Raw genomic sequence first — 21,357 nt, 5'->3', positions numbered from 1 at the left:
TATGACAGAAGTCACCCTTGAAACACAACAAGGTAGTGTCTCAGAATTTTACATTTTATTGGAACTTTAGACTTATTTATATTGAGAAATAACAAAAACATTGTCTGCAAAAGAAAGAGACTGGCGTCAGATCTGTCACCACTAACCCTGAATGCTACAAGTTTCTGTAAGTCTAAGGGAAACAGCTTTGTCCTGAGAAGTCCATCCTCGGTGGAAGTTGTGTCCCCTGCTGTCTTCTCTCCCTTGGACGGCTGGGCCTGGAGTCTGGGTAGCTGCCACCTCTGGGGCCCATGTTTACGCTCTGGAATCCGGGCTGTTCCTGGGGCTCCTTAAGCGCCGGCGTGGATCTCCGGCTGCCTCACTCACTCCCCCTGCTGGTTGTTCGCTGACCTCTGCGTTCTTCCCCTTCACCCTCCCCAGCACCCCACCCCCACCCATTCGTTGAAGATTGGAATTCCACTCTCTTTCCATCTTGATTTCCCCATCCATGTGGAGGATTCTTCAAATCTTGGTTTCTTTGTTTCCGGGCCTCTCCTCCGGGGATCCTGTGCTCCACGTCATCCCAGCGACTCCCGCCCTGGGCGTGCGTTCCGGACCCCGCCGTCATTACCCGGGTAAATCTCCGTTCCGGCGCCTGCTCACACTACCCTCTGGCACGCCCTCCCGGCCAGTTTGCAGCGCCCCCCCAATCCTCTGCCGGCAACCGCCTTCTCTGTAAAGTCACCCCCTGGCTCGCTTATACGCATCTTCAACCGCCTTGTAACCTGCGCGCTTTCCTGAACTCCTTGGAAAAAGCCAAAGCTGTTCAGAGCCAAATTCCCCAACGTTTACATCCACTCCACGTTTGCACCCGCGCTAGAAAGACACCCGACTGTGCCCACGCGCCCCACTTGGTTTCATGATCACTCGTCTCACGTGGGTCCTTGGGGCCACTTGATGCACACGTTTTCGCACTTAGTATCTCTGAAATGAGGATGCGTCCTAATGTGTGCCACTGTGGCACGTCCTATTTTGACTGGCAGGGTTTTCTCTTTTTCAGTGCTCCTTAAAATAATGGTGTGTTTACCATCGGTGGCATCTTTGACAAAACATAATCCTCGCGCTCGTTTCCCCACACGATCATTTACTGCTTTTTCTTCGCTGCTCAAACCCAGTCCCTCCTTCCTGTACTGTTCGGCGAGAGCCGCCAAGGCAGCGTTCCTGCTGTGTCCTCTGTTGCAGAGCACACGTCTGGTGTCTGTATTCGGATTTCCTCTTAGAGGAAATGAGTCGCACTGGGTTGGGGTCCCCACCAAGGGCTTCATTTTATCCTCGTGACCTCTTCAGTAACCTTATCTCCAAATAGAGTTCCACGCTGCGGTACCTGGGTTGGGACTTCAGCCTGTAAATTTGAGGGCACTCAATTCAGCCCAGGGCACTTCCTCCTTGTCCCTTTCAACGGGTGACTTTGTTCGCTATTTTCACGGACTGGCAATAAATGAGAGAATTTCCAAAGTTCCTCTTGTACCGCACCCTCCTTTCGCTGTCTTCATTTCGCTACCTTTTCTGCTACTATTCCTCAAAATTCCTTCTTGCCAAAGAACGTTCTTCCAGCTCGCCTCTCTCGGGTGAGCTGGCAGAAGATCTCTTTTCCGTCTCAGCTCCAAGGAGAGGGGGGGTTTCATTGTTTTGTCTTCGCCTTCTTTACCCCCAGCGTCGAGAACCATCTCTGGCACACTGTACAGGCTCAGTATGTAGTGGACAAGGACGATATGGTATATATACAGCCCTCCATGAAGGGACGCGCACACGCGCCCCTCGCTGGAAGCAGAATTACATACCAAGCACGAGAATAAAGTGGAACAAAGTTACGTCTAACAGTCCATGAAAGGCAGAGTGCCCCACAGGGACGAGAAGTGGGTTGCTTAAGAGTTGCAGAAGGAAGGAAGCCTCAGGGGTCATGTAAGATGTGGTCGGATAACGGGGACAGCGGGGGAAACGCGGCCGGTCCGCACCCTCACCCGAGGGCCCAGGCGGGGCGTCCTCGCTGTGCTTTTCAGTGGGCTGTGTTGCGTGTGGATGGTGACACGGCGTGTTCTCGTTTCTCTTCTCTTCCAAAGGAAACTGCTTTTCCTTTTCCCTTCTTTCCTCACTCGTCCCTTCTTCCTTCTCCTTCATCTCCTTTTTATCTTCCTCCCCCTCCTTGGAATATCTCAGCTCCTCTTCTTTCCACCACTGTACATTGCGTATGGTGGAATAGGTTAGGTGTGTAATTTGGCCATAGTTTGCCATAAGAAGTTGTGTTATATCTAGAACTAAAAAGAGAAATACAAAGTTCAAGTTTTTGAACTTCAATATGAATTAAATGAGACTGAGTTTTCTTTATAAGGAGATTTTTGTCATACATATACATAATTACATTTTATGAGGTGTGACTATTTTAAGAAAGTGTATCCACACTAAGCGCCATGTGGAACCCTGGTTTGGAGTCTGGAACAGAAAAAAGATCAGTGGTGGAAAGATTGTGAAATCTACATAAAATCTATGGTTTAGTTTTCTTGGTTTTGACAAATGCATTGTGGTTGTGCAAGATGGAAAGATTCCAGGCAAAGCTCCCTGGCTGTCTGGGAGCTCTGTACCATCCCCACAACTTTTACGTAAAACAAAGCAACCCAAAAAACCTACAGAAAACTATGTATACAAAGAAGTCTATTTATGGAACTTGGGCTACTAGGAGATGGGATGTCCTTTCTCACGCAGCACGCATTCCTCCTTTGTCAATAATATTCTGCTTTTCTGTTGGGAAATGATGCGTCCCTCGACGTGAAGGCTTTGGGGTTCTGGGGGCCACTACTAATTTTACCTCTGCCTCCCTGGATGGAAAGCGCTTTGGGCTTGACCCCCTGATCAACACCATTCGCTTGGTCACAGTTACAGATTCAGGGATGGACACGCGATTCAAGCAGTGCCTTTGAGACTCAATCCAGACCTGGGAAACTGTTAAGAAGCTGGAATCTCTTCTTTCCAACGGGTTGCCAGGAGGGGTTGTGCCAGCTTTACTGTCATCATGGGGCAAGTGTTTGCTGCAAGATGGGGCCAAGACAGGGAAGAGCAGAACAACAAGAGAACTGAACAAACCTGAGAACTAAAAGCGTTGCCTAAGCTCCTCTGTCCAGCCAGGACCCAGACTTTGTTAATAAAATATGTTTGCTGTCTAAGTCAGTTTAAGGTGGATTTTCTGAAACTTGCCACTTGAAGGAATCCAGACTAGTACAGAACTTTCTAACCGTAGTGGGGTCATGCAAAACTGTTCATCTAATATGATAACATTTAAATAAGGGTTTGTTGCGCATACGGTCTTTGGAACAATTTAATCTGTTGACTGGGGTCACAAGAGACTTTCGCATCCTGCCGCACATACTCCTGGGCCGTGCGATGGGCTTTTCTCCAGGACAAACATTATTTCCGTCGTCAGAGGTAGCAAATGCTGGAAGCTTCCTTGTGGTGCAGGGGTTAAAGTTCGGCATTGCTACAGCTGTGGGGCAGGGGCAGCTTCGGAGCAGCTTCATCCCTGGCCTGGGAACTTCCACGTGCCGCAAGCGCAGGCAAAAAAAGGAAGAAAAAAGAAGAGGCAGCCAGTGCTAAATGGAACCTCGGGTCTTAGGACGCGTCCATGGTAAAGAAAACAAAAGAAAGGCAGTTGAAACTTTACTAATTAATTTACCTTGTTCAGTTAGATGAGTTAATCCCAGTTACAGACTAAGACTCAAAAGTTTTGTTTTTTAAACGAATGCCAGACAGCTGGAAGTGATAAGCACTTTGCTCATGACAGTATACAGTTTTTCCTGAAAGACAGGCACGAAAACATGTGGCTTTTGAGATAAAACTCTAGCAATGCACAAGCTATTTTATTTTGTTAACATCTTCTCCCTGGAGCTTGGAATTTCGGTCCAGTTCATTTCCTAGGGTTATGAATTTAACACAATTACAGCACAGTGCCAAAATTTGAGAAGAAATCTGTTACTGCTTTAAATTCAGGATGCAGTACAACGGGGTCCTTGGATGGGACGCTCATTCCATGCTCTATAGGCTAATTCTGTGGTGTAAACTCTACACTGAAGGAGAAAACCGTCACTGGTTTATTTTATTCCCAACAAACTCTGCTGAATTTCTAAATGTGCCCCACATGCAGGATGTCCGACAACAGTGGAAACTCCCTTGTATCCGCATATGACGGGACTCTCGGAAAGTTACTCAGTTGACTCCAACCCCAACTTAAAGAGCAACCCCCCACCCACCCCGAGATTCCTGGTCCAACAGATTTATAAAGAAACATTTACCGAGGGACAACATGAGCGCATTTTCTGGTATCACTCAAAGGTTTCAAACTGGATCCAGGGCTGCAATGTGGCTTTTGTTTGACTCAGTGCTTAAACATTTAAAAAACTAGTTTAAAACTGGGAGGGTTTATGGAAAAAGAGTACACATTTCTGCCAGTTGTGTAAAAAATGGGGAAATTCGGCAATACTGCACTTCTGCATTGGGCATTAAGTTAGGACAGACTTAAAACGTGACAAACTTCTCAGCTTCTTTCACATGACCGAGAGGTAGGAAAAATGGGCAAGAGGAATATTTCTTCCTCTTGCCCCTGCAGTCCTCTCTCTGGCAGCTGAATGTTGAAAATACTTTAATAACATCTGACTTTCAAAGGATTAATAACGATTTTAAAGACCAAAGGGAAAGGTAATATGCAATATTTATTTTTTGTTGCATCATCAAATTACAGGTCTAATATGTTTAAGAGCCATTTGATAAAATCAGAACAAAACAAATACAAAGCGGGCTGGTACCTACTCTCCTTTGATAAAAGCTTCCCCAATTATAAGGTAAATATAAGGAAATGAAATTTGTGTGGTCATAAAGCCCAACCAAATATATTTATCCCAGATAATGTGCTCACCTAAAGAAAAATAAAACTCTTGACAATTTCCTTTGAACTCCTATCATAATGCCTCGTAAGCCTTGGGTTTGACATTATTTCTTTAATTTCTTACATCTTTATTTTTATTTTTTAATTTTTTTTTTTTTTTTTTTTTTTTTTTTTTTTTGTCTTTTTGCCATTTCTTGGGCCACTCCCGCGGCATATGGAGGTTCCCAGGCTAGGGGTCAAATCGGAGCTGTAGCCACTGGCCTACGCCAGAGCCACAGCAAGGCGGGATCCAAGCCGCGTTTGCGACCTACACCACAGCTCTTGGCAACACCGGATCCTTAACCCACTGAGTGAGGCCAGGGATCGAACCCGAAACCTCATGGTTCCTAGTCGGATTCGTTTCCGCTGAGCCATGACGGGAACTCCAAAATCCACTATAAGTATTAAAGGGAAGGGTTTAACATAGACATTTAACTTCTTATAAAACCACTGGAAAGCCTGGAGGAGCAGGATCTAAACTGGGACTCCTGCGATGCTCTGGAAACACAGACATGGTCCACTAGGGAGGTTGCTGCATCTGAGGCCAGGTGAGAACTGGAGGACACCACCGTTAGGAGTAGCATCTAGACAGCAGGAAGATAAATGAGGCTGCATCCGGGAACTAGAGTTAGACCCCAGGAAACTGGCAAGTGGACCCTGGCATTGCAGGAAAACTGCCATCTTCCTAACCATTGGCGACTGCCTGGAGCCAAGTGAAGATGGCCCCTGACTCAACTGTCCCAAATCTTAAGCCAGTGCATCTACCTGGCAAGCCTGAATTTATATTCAGAACTCTGTGGGTACAAAGGAGTCAGGGCATTAAAAAGATTTTCCCCTAAACTTGCCAAGTAGAAGAAAGACAGAATGAACTTGGAGGGCCCGTTTATGTATTTATTACATACATAATTTAAAACATACTGTTGAATATTTTGTGTTGGACAAGTATACAGAATTAAATTATTATAGTGACAATTCAGTTCTTGGCATTGGCATGTACTAATATTTTTTTTTTTTTTTTGTCTTTTGTCTTTTGTCTTTTTGTTGTTGTTGTTGTTGTTGTTGTTGCTATTTCTTGGGCCACTCCCGCGGCATATGGAGGTTCCCAGGCTAGGGGTCGAATCAGAGCTGTAGCCACTGGCCTACGCCAGAGCCACAGCAACGCGGGATCCGAGCCGCGTCTGCAACCTACACCACAGCTCACGGCAACGCCGGATCGTTAACCCACTGAGCAAGGGCAGGGACCGAACCCGCAACCTCATGGTTCCTAGTCGGATTTGTTAACCACTGCGCCACGACGGGAACTCCGGCATGTACTAATATTTAACACAGATCATACATGAGGTAATAGCAAGACTGAGAGAAAAACAGAGGTGTACTTTCCCTCACACAGAAATAAACTGTGGGGTTAACACCGGCAACCTTCTTAGGCCTGGAACCGTCCATTTGCAGCCCCACTGTCATGACCTCGATGCAACGTGTGACCATCTCTGAGCCTACGTCGGGGGCTTCCTAAATGGTCTTTGGGAATCTACTCTGTCAACCTTCTAGTTTGTTTTCTACACAGAAGTCAGAGTAAAAAAATTTTTTAAATCAATAGACTTTACTTTCCTGAGTTGTGTTCACAGGAAAATGAGCAGGAAATAGAGGGTTCCCTCATACCCTCTCATCCTCCTCCCACCCGGTCGCCTCTATCATTGGCACCTTGCATCAGTGTGGCACATTTGCTAAAGCGGATGGACCGCTACTGATCACATTATTAAGCAAAGTCACAGAGGAGACTCTGTTGTACGTTCTACGGTTTGGGGCAAATGTACAATGGCGTGTTACCACCCACTGTTATGGTACCATGAGAGAACGGGTTTCCTGGCCCCCGCCACGCTCTGCCTTCTACCCCTCCCTCCAAACTCCTGAAACTCTGATCTTTTTACTGTCCTGAGAGTTTTGCCTTTTCTGGACTGTCAGATGTTGGGATTATTCAGTACGCAGCCTCTTCAGACTGGCTTCTTCGTGTTAGGCTTTTAAGAGCCCTCCATGACTTTTTGTCACTTGGTAACTCATTTCTTTTTATTACCGACTAGCACTCCATTGTATGGATGTACCAGTTTGTTTATCCATTTACCTACTGAAGGACTTGGCTTGCTGGCTGCTTCCAAGTTTTGCAATTATGAACAAAGCTGTCATAAACATTTGTGTGCTGGTTTTTGTGTGGACATAAGTTTTTGACTCATGTGGGTATATAACAAGGAATCAGACTGCTGGATCGGTGGTGAAAGTATGTTTCGTTTTCTAAGAAACTGCCAAACCATCTTCCAATTTGGCTGAGACATCTTTCATTCCCACCAGCAATGAACATGAAAGTTTATGTTGCTGCACATCTTTGCAAGCATCTGGGGTTGTCACTGTTTTGGACTTTTGCCATTGGATTTAACCATTGTAACAATGGGATCTTATTGTTCTGCAAATATTTTCTTCCCATCTGTGGCTTATCTTCTCATTCTCCTAACAGTATCTTTTGCATAGCACAAATTTTCAATTTTAATGAAGTCCAACTTTTTTTTCTTCTATGGACCATGCGTTCAGTGATGTATCTGAAAAAGTCATCACCAAACTGAAGGTCACCTCAATTTTCTATGTACCTTCTTCATAGACATGTTTTACATTTAGGTCTATGATTCATTTTGAGTTAATTTTGTGAAATAAGATCTGTGTCCATATTCACTTTTTTCTTCTTTGTTCGCATGTGGATTTCCAGTTGTTCCAGCGCCATCTGTTGAAAAGACTAGTCTTTCTCCATAGAACTGCCTTGATCCTTTGTCGAAGATCCTTCGACTTGTCAAAGATGGATTTGTGTGGGTCTATTTCTGGTCTCTGTCGTTTCACTGTCTACACTTTCACTGACACCACGTGACCTTGGCTTCTGTAGTAGTGCAGTAAGTCCCGATACCTGGTAGTGTCAGTCATGTACCTGTAGTCTCCTCTGTGCAGTGTTGGCTAGTTTGGATTTTTGCCTTTACAATTAAAGTTTAAATTTGGCAATATCCACGAAATAACTTCCTGCTGTTGAATCTAAAAAGCAAGTGTGGGAGAACGGCTGTCTTGGCAATATCCACGAAATAACTTACTGCTGTTTTGAATGAGGTTGTGTTGAATCTAAAAGCAAGTGTGGGAGAACGGCTGTCTGGGCAATACTGGGTCATCCCATCTATGCACACAGACTACTCCATTTATTTAACTTTTAAAAACTTCACCAGTTTTGTAGTCATCCTCATAGGGATCTGTTTTATTAAAATTTATACCTAAAGTTTGTTTGTTGCGTGTGCTAATGTAGGTGGTATTGGATTTTAAATTTCAAATGCAAATTGTTCACTGCCATAAGAAAGCGATTAACTCTTGCAGACTAACTGTATACTGAAACCTCGCTTTAACTGCTGATCGGGCCTCCGGGATTTGTGTGTGAGTATGAGTGATTCTCTGCACAGACAATCATGTCATCTGTAAGTAGTTTTATTTCTTCCCTCTCAGTCTATATACTTTTCTTTTCTTTTTTTTTTTTTTTTTGGTACTAGTGCATTAGCCAGAACTTCCAGTGCGACATTGAAAAACAGTGGTAAGAGGAGACACTCTTGCCTTGTTCCTGATCATGGTGGAAAAACATTTAGTTTCTCATCATTTAGTATCACAGCAGCTGTAGGTTTTGTAGATGTCTTTATCAAAGGAAGGAAGGTCCCTTCTATTCCCAGTTTGCTGAGAATTTTAATCATGAATGGGCGCTGGATTTTGTCAAATGCTTTTGCTGCATGTATTGATAAGATCATACGATTTTTCTTCCTTGGTCTGATGTAGATTACACTGACTGATTTTTGAAAGTTGAGCCAGCCCTGCACACTTGGAATCCCACCTGGTTCCTGGTGTATAATTTTTTAAGATACATTGTTGGATTTGAGTTAAATAGAAAAATGAGGTCATGGTCAGCTCTTCATTATAAAGAGCGCGCATGCAAATTCAACCCATCACAACTCTAGTAAATAAACACATTTTATGCACAAATACTTTTTAAAGTTTCCTTTTCTATAATCTATGTCAACAGGTAATAATACCTGGAGGACAATATTAAATACAAATCTAAGAATTTTATAGGACTCGTCTGTCCTTCTGAGTAAACAAACACTAAATTACACTTAACCTAGATTTTATGGTGACGGCTATGTAAATATTCTCTGACCTTAAAAAAAAAAAAAAACTCTGAACATATTTGCATTGCCCAAAGTACTTTTGACAGCCTTGGAAAGCTTTTTCATTACATCCTATTCTGACTTGTGGCCAATATTTTCAGCTAGAATTTTATTTAAGTCTCAGTTGCATTAATTGGGGTTTATAATGATTTTATTCCACAATACCGAGATGTGGATTTGTTGCGTTTCAGGGCATTAAGCATCTTTAGCTTTACTATATTACCGAATGCTCCCCAAAGGGGATCTACCAGTTTATAATCCCATGGGCATTTGCAGAGGATGCTCTGCATCATCAACAGACTTTAAACATTTTCTCTTCTATATGTTTCTTGGCTCATTTGGCTGCTTGCCTTTCTAACTGATTTGTAGAAATTCTGTACTTATTCTAGATATAAATAATTCGGTATGTTTGCTGTAATTTTTTTTTTTTTTTCCTTTTTAGGGCCACACCTGCAGCATATGGAAGTTCCCAGGATAGGGATCAAATTGGAGCTGCAGCTGGCGGCCTACACCACAGCCACAGCAATGCTGAATCCTTAACCCACCGAGCAAGGCCAGGGATCAAAGCCGAATCCTCATGAATACTAGTCAGATTCGTTTTCATTACACCACAACGGAACTCCCTGGAGTCCTTTTTTAAAGCATAGTTTGTTTTTTTGGTTTTTTTTGGGGGTGCCATATGGAAGTTGTCAGGCCAGGGCTCTCAAACACATCACAGCTCCTTAACCACTGGGGCACAGGGATCTCCCTTAGACTAGTTCTTGATGTTACACCAAATGTTACCATTGTTTGTATTTTCTTTTTTCCTTTTTCCCCTCAAACTTTATCTACTTTCCTTAAACCAAACATAGGCTTGTTTTTGTTGACATTCTCTATAGTTTTGTCTCTCTTTCATTAACTTATTTTTAGAGGGAGAGTACTTTTTGTTTTTATTTAAAAAATTTTAAAAAGTGCAGTGATTTACAATGTTTTATCAATTTCTGCTGCACAGCAAAGTGACCTAGTCATACACACACACATATATACTGTCTTCCATCTTATTTTATCCCAAGTGATTGGATACAGTTCCCTGTGCTGTACGGTAGGACGTCATTGCTTGTCCATTCTAAATGCAATAGTTTGCATCTACTAACCCCAAACTCCCAGTCCATCCCACTCCCTCCTCCTCCTTGGCAACCACAAGTCTGTTCTCCATGTCTGTGAGTCTGTTTGTTTCGTAGTTAGGTTCATCTGTGCCATATTTTAGATTTCACATAATAAGAGATACTATATTTGTCTTTCTGACTTACTTCACTTAATATAAGTTTCTAATTCCATCCATATTGCTGCAAATGCCATTATTTCGTCCTTTTTTTTTTTTTTTTTTTTACAGCTGAGTTGTACTCCACTGTGTATATTTACCACATCTTCTTAATCCATTCATCTATCAATGGACATTTAGGTTGTTTCCATGTTGTTGGCATTGTGAATAGTGCAGCTATGAACATATAGGTGCATGCATCTTTTTGAATTGTACGGATCACATGGTAGTTCTATACTGAATTTTCTGAGGAACCTCTGTATTGTTTTCCAGAGTCGTTGTACCAATTTATGTTCCCACCCACAGTGTGGGAGGGTTCCCTTTTCTCCACACCCACTCCAGTCTTTGTTATCTGTAGACTTACGGGTGATAGCCATTCTGAGCAGGGTGAGGTGGTACTTCATTGTAGTTTTGATTTGCATTTCTCTAATAATTAGTGATGCTGAGCATTTTTCTATTTGCCTGCTGGCCATCCATATGTATATCTTCTTTGGAGAAATGCTTATTTAGGTCTTCTGCCCATTTTTTGGGTTGTTTGTATTTTTCACTGTTGAGGTGTATAAGTTGTTTGTATATTTTGGAGATTAAGCCCTTGTCAGTTGCATCATTTGCAACTACTTTCTCACATTCCATAAGTTGTCTGTTTTTGTTGTTGTTGTTTGGTTTCCTTTGCTGTGCAAAAGCTTGTCAGTTTGATTAGGTCTCTTTGGTTTATTTTTGTTGTTATTTCTATAGCCTTGGGAGACTGACCCAAGAAAACATTTGCATGGTTGGTGTCAGAGAATGTTTTGCCTATGTTCTCTTCTGGGAGTTTTATGGTGTCTTATGTTTAAGTCTTTAAGCCATTTTGAGTTTATTTTCGTGCATGGTGTGAAGGTGTGTTCGCTTCCTTGACTTACACGCCGCTGTCCGGTTTTCCCAGTACCTCTTGCTGAAGAGATTCTTTTCCCCATTTTATGTTCTTGCCTCTTTTGTCGAAGATTAATTGATCATAGGTGTCTGGGTTTATTTCTGGGCTCTCTATTCATTTCCATTGATCCACTGATCTGTATCTTTTTGATTAGTACCACACTGTCTTGATTAATGTTGGATTTTGTCAAATACTTTTTCTGCATCTATTGAGATGATCATGCAGTTTTTGACTTTTCTTTTGTTAATGTGGTGTATGATGTTGATTGATTTGCATATATCAAACCATCCTTATGAACTTGGGATGAATTCCACTTGGTCTTGGTGTATAATGTTTTTCATTTGCTGGATTCTGTCGGCTAAAATTTTGTTGAGAATTTTTGCATCTATGTTCATCAAAGATATTGGCCTATGTTTTCTTTTTTTGGTAGTACCTTTGTCTAGTTTTGGTATTGGAGTGATGGTGGCTTCATAGAACACTTTGGGAGTGTTCTCTCCGGTCTTTTTGAAAAGTTTAAAAAGGATGGGTATAAGTTCTTCTCCTTCTTCCTTTTTTTTTTTTTTTTTTTTTTTTTTTGATTTTTTAGGGCCACACCTTTGGCACATGGAAGTTCCCAGGCTAGGGGTTGAATCAGAGCTATAGCTGCTGGCCTACGCCACAGCCACAGCAACACTGGATCTGAGCCGCATCTGCAACTTACACCACAGATCACAACAATGGCAGATCTCTAACCCACTGAGCCATGGATTGAGCCCCCATCGTCATGGATCCTACTTGAGTTGGTTGACTGCTGAGCCATAAGGGACTCCCTAAGTTCTTCTTTATATCTTTGTTGGAATTCACCTGTTAAGACATCTGATCTGGTCTTGGACTTTTGTTTGCAGGGGGTGTTTTTATTTCATATTCAATTTCATTTCTAGTGATTGGTTTGTTCAAATCATCTATTTCTTCTTCTTCTTTTTGTCTTTTTAAGGCTGCACCTGCGGCATATGGGAGTTCCCAGGCTAGGGGTCGAATCAGAGCTGCAGCCACCAGTCTACACCACAGCCACAGCACTGCCATATCTGAGCCACGTCTGCAACTTACACCACAGCTCATGGCAATACCAGATCCTGAACCCATGCAGCAAGGCCAGGGATCAAACCTGTATACTCATGAATTCTAGTTGGGTTCATTACTGCTGAGCCACAATGGGAACTCCAAATCACCTATTTCTTCTTGATTCGGTTTGGGTGGGCTGTACATCTCTAGAAAGTTATCCATTTCTTGTAGGTTGTCAAATTCGTCGGCATATAATTGTTCATAATATTCTCTCTTTTTTTTTTGTATTTCTATAGTATCCACTGAGATTTTTTTCATTTCTTATTTTGCTTATTTTGGTTGTCTCTTCTTGGTAGTCTGGCCAGAGGTTTGTTCAATTTTGTTTACCCTTTCAAGGAACCAGCTCTTGGTTTTATTTTTTTTCCATTGTTCTTTGAATCTCTATTTTTATTGATTTTCTCTCAGATCTTTTTTTTTTTTTCTTTTTAGGGCTGCATCTGCAACATATGGAAGTTCATAGGCTAGGGGTAGAATCAGAGCTGCAGTTGCCAGCTTAGGCCACAGCCACAGCAATGCCACATCCAAGCTACTATTATTGTATTCCATCAATTTCTCATTTTATGTCTGTTAGTATCTGCTGTACGTATTTGGGTGCCCTTTATTAGGGCCATATATGTTGATCCTTTTATTATTAAAGTGTCCTTTTCATGCTTCTTTTTGGCCTTTGTTCTAAAGTCTGTTTTATCTGATGTGAGTATTGCAACTCTCACTTTCCTATCATTTCCATTCCCTTACTTTCAATTTGTATGTGTCCTTTGCCCTAATGTCAGTCTCGTAGGCTTCTATTTGTTTATGCAGTCTGCCAGTCTATTCCTCTTGATTGGAGCATTCCTCTTGATTGGACATTTAAGTAATTATCGATAATCACGTATTTATTGCCATTTTATTTTTTCTCTTTTCTAGGGCCACACTCATGACAAATGGAGGTTCACAGGCTAGGGGTCTAATCAGAGATGTAGCTGCCGGCCTATGCCAGAGCCACATCATCACAGGATCCAAGCTGCGTCTGCAACCTACAGCACAGCTCACAGCAACGCTGGATCCTTAACCCACTGAGCGAGGCCAGGGATCCAACCTGCAACCTCATGGTTCCTAGTCAGATTCACTAACCACTGAGCCATTATGGGAACTCCTTTATTGCCATTTTAAACCTTGTTTTACAGTTGATTCTGTTTCTCCTTTGTTCCATTCTTTTTTTGGTTGGATTATTTCCTTTTGTTTTTTGCTTGTGTCTTTCTAGTTTTTCTGAATGTTTCATCTTGATTTGTGGTGGCCCTGTTTCTCAAGTATATTAACCCCTTCCTATATCTGCTTGCTTTAGCCTGGTAGTTATATTGGCTGAAACACATTCTTTTAAAAAAGTCTACATTTTCTTATTCTCCTTCCCCACGTTTTATGATTTTGATGTCCTTTTTACATTTCCATGGTTATCCTTTTGCTGTTTCTTGTGTTCATGGTGGCTTCACAGATTTTTTCCCTTTTAGATCTGTATACTGGCTTAAGTGGCTGTTTCTTGTGTTCATGGCGGCCTCACAGATTTTTTCCCTTTTACATCTGTATACTGGCTTAAGTGGCTGTTTCTTGTGTTCATGGTGGCCTCACAGATTTTTCCCTTTTACATCTGTATACTGGCTTAAGTGGCTGTTTCTTGTGTTCATGGCGGCCTCACAGATTTTTCCCTTTTAGATCTGTATACTGGCTTAAGTGAGTACTTCACAACTGTGATTTCCTCCATCCTCCATCTTTCTTCTTTCCTGTTTAGAGTAGACCTTGTAGAATTTCTTCCAGAATGGCGTTAGTAGTGCATCCATTTTCAATGGCTCTAAACCTCAGAGTGCTGAAGACTGTTATTTGGGTTATCATTTCTATTCAAGCCATAAAACAACATAAACACTGCTAACTACTATAATGAGACATTAATTGTACTATTTTTAAAGACATCAATCCTGAGAATTAATTTTTACATATAAATAAAAAGGGATTAGAATTGTTAGTGATGTCACTTAACTCTTGTATACATTTTAAGTTGTATGCCAAAAATAAACTGATCCATCAGTTACTTTTAATGATCTTTAATTGACAATCTGATTAAGCTTTCTTCAATTTTGTTGAAAATAAAGAACTGAAAACCGCCCTCATTGAAGACCTTGTTGTTCAGGCCATTTCCTTTCTCAAGTCCTTGGAAATTTAACCAAAAGACTATGGCTTTTTCAGAGAGTCATCTTGCTTATGGAGCCTAAAATTAAGTCAACCCTGAGAAGGAAACACCCCCATAAAACTGGAAATTGCACATACTTACTGAGGATAATTCTACACTGAAGTTTTATGTTTGAAAATTAGGGTTTGCGGGGGGGTGTCTTTTTTAGAGTCACACCCATGGCATATGGAAGTTCCCAGGCTAGGGGTCAAATCAGAGCTGTAGCTGCTGGCCTACACCACTGCACAGCAAAGTGGGATCTGAGCTGCGTCTGTCACCTACACAGCTTGTAGCAACGCAGATTCTTAACCAACTGAGTGAAGCCACGGATCAAACCTGTGTCCTCATGGATGCTAGTCAGTTTCATTACTGCTGAGCCACAACAGGAACTCCGTAATTAGGCTTTTTAAAGAACTAGAATATAAAAATCCGAGAAGGAAGAATTAATCCTATTTAAATAAAGCTAGTTTTCTGAAGTTAAATGCACTGTCCTAGTCAATGTTTTGTAGACATTTACACCTACACCTATATGTAAATACATGTTCTGTTTTTAAGAATATTATTTATGGTATTTTCTTAAATTAAGATGCACATTTAACATCCTGAAGTTGGGATGCATCTTATAACTTATGGCCTATTATAATTTGGCTGGCAGTGTTTTTACTAAGTGGCACATAGTGGATTATATGTAATTGTATAATAATAGCGTCTTAGATTAGATGAAAAACTAGTTCATCTTGTCCAACCTATATAAGTTCAGGGTTTATCCAAGTTATACCTGTGACTATCAAGTGTTTTATTTGCAGTACATTTCACATATATTTGTTAATTTAAAACCTAAACACATAGTTGGAATAAAAAAAAAACCCCAGAGAAATGGCTCAGAGACAATGAGTATGAGATAAGCTAGGAAAAAATTAATATGGATTTATAGAATTTAATAATGAACTGGCAAAGGATAATAAAAATGTTTTTCCTAAGAATCTGAAAAATGCTCTAGAAAATATAAAAACCATGGACTTACCTCTGAAATATGATCTTTTAACTAGAATATATAAGGTTAATATGTCAGAAATAAGCACAGAAAATTTAATATCCTCCTTGAAATCATGCAAATTATGCTACCGAGACAGGTTTGAGACATAGTCATCAGGTTATCATTGAAAACAGGGAAAAGACAGTTTGCTTGACAGCTGATTGACCCAAACTGCTTTTATACCAATCTTGAATATTCTAAGAAGATGAGGCAGGCAACTTTTATCATTTGTCGCCTAAAAATAAGATGTCTTTCCCTTTGTGTTGCGTTCATGCTCTTTGCTTTACCTTCACATGATTCACCCACAGGAAAAATGTTGTGTTTTTTTTTTGTTGTTGTTTTTTTTTTACAGTCAGGAGACAAGGCAAAGTCATTAAACAAAAAGCTGTCACCACTATCCTCCCATTCGACAACACATCCAAGTGGTATCTCCACACGGGCCAATACAACCCATTTCTAAGCCCACACTTCACCCATAATGAAAATAATTAACTTCCCCATATTTCCTTGGGCAGTCAGAAAGGTCTGCTTAGGTTCAAAGGGCAGGGACATAACTCTACATCTTGATGAAGTAGTACGAGGGACCTGAAATATTGTTCGCGTTTTCTGAAAAACACAACCTGCCATATGTTTGTTTTTTCAAGTGGGAGAAAGGAAATCATGAAAATGCAGAAGAGAAAATAGGGAACTGGCATAATCCATTGATCATGGAAATGTTCTTTAGGCAGATCACTTTAACAAAGAGTGCACATTGAACTTGAGGATCTGGATCCCCTTAGAGCTCTATTTGCCTTTACAGTTAAATACTTCCCAGAGGCATAAACACCCTTGTTTGAAGACCAAGTCAGAGGTTACACTTCTATTCTTTAATTACATGAATATTTAAGATGCACACTTAACTAAAAATTTCCCTAACAAAGATACTTAGCCTCTCTATGGAGGTAAAAATGTGTATTCTGGAACAATAAAAAAGAATCATTTTCATCCAAAAAATGATCAATTCCTTCCACTCAGCTAAAAAAAAAAATAGGCTAGTCATATAAACAAATCCGTATCAATGCTGAAAATCAACTCTTATATATACTACCAACCAGAGCAATACAGCAACATGCATTTCCTGAGGACAAAAGCATGTTTCTCTTAAGAAAATCAGAAAGATCAGACCTCTGGCAGTAGATGTTGGTAACTTGGCAGAAAAGAAAATTTTCATTTAGTTAACACTACATTTATAAAGCAATAAAATAAAATGCCCCTAACTCATTAGACCAGTTACAGTTTGAATGTCTTCCAAATATGAGTGGATACATTAGCATAAAATGTATGCCTCTTGACTGCCTATTTTTTGCCAATAATCCATGATCTCTAAGCAATGGCTTATTAATTATTTCCAAATGCCATTTCCTAGAGATATTTCTTACCTATGAAATTCAATAAAAGGTATACAAATGTATTCCACTTGCTCTAATTTTCTTCATACATCATGACCTCAAATCAACTAGAAAGATAAATCTTAGAAAATAAGGACATTCCCTTTAAAATACTGGGAGAAACTTATTATTGTCTTTATATATAGGAGATAAAGGCAGAGCAGTATCTTAGTTGTAATCAGAATGTCTGTATCCATTTACCAGGTATTTATTTAGCACCTACTATTTTTTCAGGCATCATTCTAAGAGCTGAGGATATAGGGGAGAGTGAGAAAGTAAAAGCTACCACTTAGAGTGCTTACTATGTGCCAGGCTGTGGCCTAAGAGTTTTCACACATGTAAACACATTTAATCCTCAAAACATAACACCTTTATGACATAGGTACTATTAACTTCTTCATTTCACATACAAGAAAATTGAGGCACAGAGAAGTTAAATAACTCAGCTAGCTAGTAACTGGTCATAGTAGTTCTGGGTCTCATAGAATTTTTATTAATTAAAATCCTTCCCTTCTTATTTTGTTTTGCTTCACCTAACATTAACCGTTATGACTCAAATAGATGGTGTGGCTATTTCATTTTTAGAGGTTTCTTTCTGGGACTGTTTAAACACAATTTTAACTAGCTATACTCCCATCATATATTGAGACCCAAAATATCTAAAAAACCTTAACGTTATAAGACTTAAATAGCTGGGTAAAAGAAAAAAAAAAATCCCTATATATTTCTCTCCCCATTACTATGTATAGGTACACAGCATTCCTTCCTTTGGAAAAAAAATTTTTATTTTATTTATTTATTTATTTATTTTTTTGTCTTTTTGCTATTTCTTTGGGCCGCTCCCGCGGCATATGGAGGTTCCCAGGCTAGGGGTCGAATCGGAGCTGTAGCCACCGGCCTACGCCAGAGCCTACACCAGAGCCACAGCAACGCGGGATCCGAGCCGCGTCTGCAACCTACACCACAGCCCATGGCAACGCCGGATCGTTAACCCACTGAGCAAGGGCAGGGACCGAACCTGCAACCTCATGGTTCCTAGTCGGATTCGTTAACCACTGCGCCACGACGGGAACTCCTGGAAAAAATTTCTTTAAATGGCCGCACTGTAAGTTCCCAGGCCAGGGACTGAATTCAAGCCACAGCTATGGTAACACCAGATCCTTAATCCCACTGTGTGGGGCTGGGGATTGAACCCACCCCTCTGCAGCTGGATTCTTAACCCATTGTGCCACAGTGGGAACTCCCACGGATTAAACCTTTCTTTAATCCAGGTAGGCCTAGGTGGGGCTGAAGATGATGAGATTCTACTTTATTATAGGGGTGGGTCCATGCTCAAACTAATTATGCCTCATTATTTTGATCATAGTTACTGGATCAGGACTAGAAAACATGATATAAGCATGGCCCATCTGTCTTCACTGGGATTGAGAGAGTTGGAAAACGTTCTCTCACAATGGAAGTGATTTGAGACTGCTGGTAGGCACCTTCCTGGGCCTCAAGAGAAAATGACTCCACAATACTGAGAGATGTGGAGAAGAGATATTCAGTTACTGAATTCTTTGACCTAGCTATGCAAGAAACAGGTCTATCCTTGGCTCCTTCCAGTTAAATGAGTATAAAGGGTATAAATACTGTTTTATTTAAGCTTCAGTGGGTTTCTGTAACTTTCAAATTTCAATGCATTTTTACAAAAGCATTACATAAAATATGCACGCAAAACAATGGATATAATAGGAATAGAAATTTCCTTTATTCTTTCTTTACCCCCTTTCCTTATGAACAAATATAGAACTGTCTACAGCACAAAGGATGGTCTATTTTATTTTCAAAAGTAGTATGCAAAATATATACTTACAAATTCTAACCACATGATTACAAAGCATTACTTTAATAATCCTTCTTTAGCATATGACAAAAGCACAATTAGCTAAAAAGACAAAATGTTTTATTTTAAAACATTGGAAAAACATTAAAAGACAAATGTCCATTATATAACCAAGAATGTTAAGTATTTGGAAACTGTCAATCTTCTAAAATGTGGTAGGCACTTCCAGAGGGCTAAATATTGCAAATTATCCTACCATGTCTTCTTTAATACCAAAAATACTTGATATGATGAAAGAAGACACAACTAATTACTCAAAGTCACCAAGTTAGGGTTCAACTTAATTACAAGCAAAAGTTTTGTCCAAGATGTTCCTGACACATGAAGCTTCCAGCTGAATTTCAGAAATGTTAACAAAAGTATCTTCCTTTTTTGCCTGTGAATGTTTGAGTACTGCTGTATTGTTGGCTTATATCCACTACAGACACTGGTTCTAGGCCAGCCCAAGGGTCTTCAAGCATTGAAGGCTTGAAATAACTTTCCAACTCATTAGACATTCTCTTTTCTCTACCACGCCCTGATCCAAATGGCGTAGATGTCCTTGGAGAACCCTTTAGGAAAAAAACCACCAGTTAAAAAGACATTTAGAAGAGGTAAGTGGTACTTTTTCTTCAGAGACTAGTGGGGATCACATTGCTAGTTAAAAGTTCTATCTTTAATACCAATGTTTAATTGCAAAGTCCATGCTTCCTTTAAATGTCTTTAAGAAGTATTTAGGAGTTCCAGCTATGGCGCCACGGGATTGGCGGCGTCTCTGCAGCGCTAGGACACAGGTCTGATATGAGCACAGGCACAGTGGGTTAAAGGATCCGGTGTTGCTGCAGCCTGGGACTGGTCCCCGGCCTGGGAACTCCATAAGCCACCAGGTGGCCAAAAAAGGGGGAAAAAAAAAAAAGTATTTAAAGGCTCACTGTCACCTCAAATACTTCTGAGTTTCTCAGGTAATAACTTTGTGGAACTTTAAATTGGTGATAACTACTTTTGTTTTTTTTATTAATTTTTAAAAAAGTCTTGTTTTTTAGGAAATCAATTGCAGTTTTCCTTCAATATTTCCCTGTTTTCCTCCTAGAGGCAAATTAAAACGTTTACCTTACAGCTTCAAAATTTCTGGACCTTCCCATCTCTTTAGCTCCAGACTCAAAAGGGGTGGGTTTAGCTTAGCACTCAGCAAAGCCGGAAAACTACCAGAGAAACCTAGACACGCCACACGTACTCCCTGCATCCCTCTCACCGAGAGCAATGGGAAACTCCACTATCACCGACTCTCCCTTGAGAAGACTTGGAGCAGAAGCCAGTGCAGCTGGCACACAAAGGCGAAAAAAAAAAAGAAAAAAGAAAAAAAGAAAAAGAAAAAAAAAGGCGCCAGCAGGAGGAAGACGCCCTAAAGCCCCAGAGACGGCGCCGCGCTGGGGAAACCTCCTGGCAGGAGAGGCGGGACGCTCGTGACAACGCAGGAAGACCCAGAGACAGAGCCCAGCTCCGCCGCCTTCCAGAGGAAGGCAAGTTCCACCTAACTTCTCCGAGCCTCAGGTGACGCACCGACCACCAAGGGCTAGCAAGAGGCTCACCTCAGAGGATGCAGAGTAACCCGCGTGAAGGGATGCTTACCCCACGCCTGCCAGACGCTAAGAGCTCGGCAAGCGCTGGCCAGTATTACCTGGGGGTGCGTCTGCTGCGGCCCCGGGGAGTAGCCGAATTGCTGCTGGGACCCCGCGGGGGACCTGGCGTAGGTGCCGGGGTGGCCGCCAGGGGACGGCGACCCGAACCGGCCCCCAGGGAAGCTGCCGCCGTGTCGCGGAGAGTGGCCGCTCCCGTAGGGCCTAGACCGGGGCCCGTACGGCGACGTGTGGTGGGGACTCCCGTACCCGTCCCGCGGGGACGGCGGCCGCGGTCCGCCTCCGCCCGGGGCACCCCGGAGGCCGCTCCCGCTCCCCCAACCTCCTACACCCGGGCCGGGGTAAGGAGGAGTCGGGGGTCGAAAATTCTGTCGGTGCATCGGACGAGACGGAGACGGCGACGAACACAGGACCTCGCAGGCGCGTTCTGCCGCCGGAACTGTCCGGCCCACCCTTCGCAGACACTTGGTGGTCCGTCGCCAGAACAGTCCTCCGTCTGCCAGCAGCACCCAGCACGGTGGTTCCGGCCTCACAAGCGTTCCGCTTGGGCGGGTGGCTAAGTGGATGATCGCACTGAGCTGATATAAGTGAAGGACGAAGGAAGAGAAAGGATTAAGGGAGGGCGGGACGTTATGCCCCAGCGAGGGCCTTGGACGTCTCGCGGAGCCTGGTTGGGACGGCGACTGACGCGAGGCCTCCCCGGCG

The 21,357-nt window shown here is 41.9% G+C and overlaps 1 protein-coding gene and 1 long non-coding RNA gene across 3 annotated transcripts; both read right to left on the bottom strand.

The window, feature by feature from the left end:
• Positions 1-33: 33 nt before the first annotated feature.
• Positions 34-21,093, bottom strand: MPLKIP (M-phase specific PLK1 interacting protein). Of its 2 annotated transcripts, none has more exons than XM_085004912.1 (2): positions 20,694-21,093; positions 34-2,294 (listed from the first exon to the last, which is right to left on the bottom strand). In XM_085004912.1, exons 1-2 carry the CDS (start codon positions 21,030-21,032, stop codon positions 2,289-2,291), a joined length of 345 nt encoding a protein of 114 aa, XP_084861038.1. In that variant the 5' UTR covers positions 21,033-21,093; the 3' UTR covers positions 34-2,288. The 2 variants fall into 2 exon arrangements, with proteins under 2 accessions (XP_084861038.1, XP_003134951.1); XM_003134903.5 differs by lacking the exon at positions 34-2,294 and adding an exon at positions 18,880-19,587.
• On the bottom strand, positions 4,957-9,649 carry LOC146395109 (uncharacterized). The gene is made up of 3 exons (XR_014833324.1): positions 8,071-9,649; positions 6,263-8,002; positions 4,957-5,944 (listed from the first exon to the last, which is right to left on the bottom strand). It is a non-coding gene; the product is annotated as an uncharacterized LOC146395109 (long non-coding RNA).
• Positions 21,094-21,357: the final 264 nt, after the last annotated feature.

Source organism: Sus scrofa, chromosome 18 (assembly GCF_054392235.1).
Source record: "Sus scrofa isolate SSC_HxYL_T2T_F1_AM1 chromosome 18, Sscrofa_HxYL_maternal_Yorkshire_Landrace_v2.0, whole genome shotgun sequence".
NCBI lineage: Eukaryota > Metazoa > Chordata > Mammalia > Artiodactyla > Suidae > Sus > Sus scrofa.
Note: the sequence above shows the minus strand (reverse complement) of the source record. Positions and strands in the feature narration are given on the sequence as shown.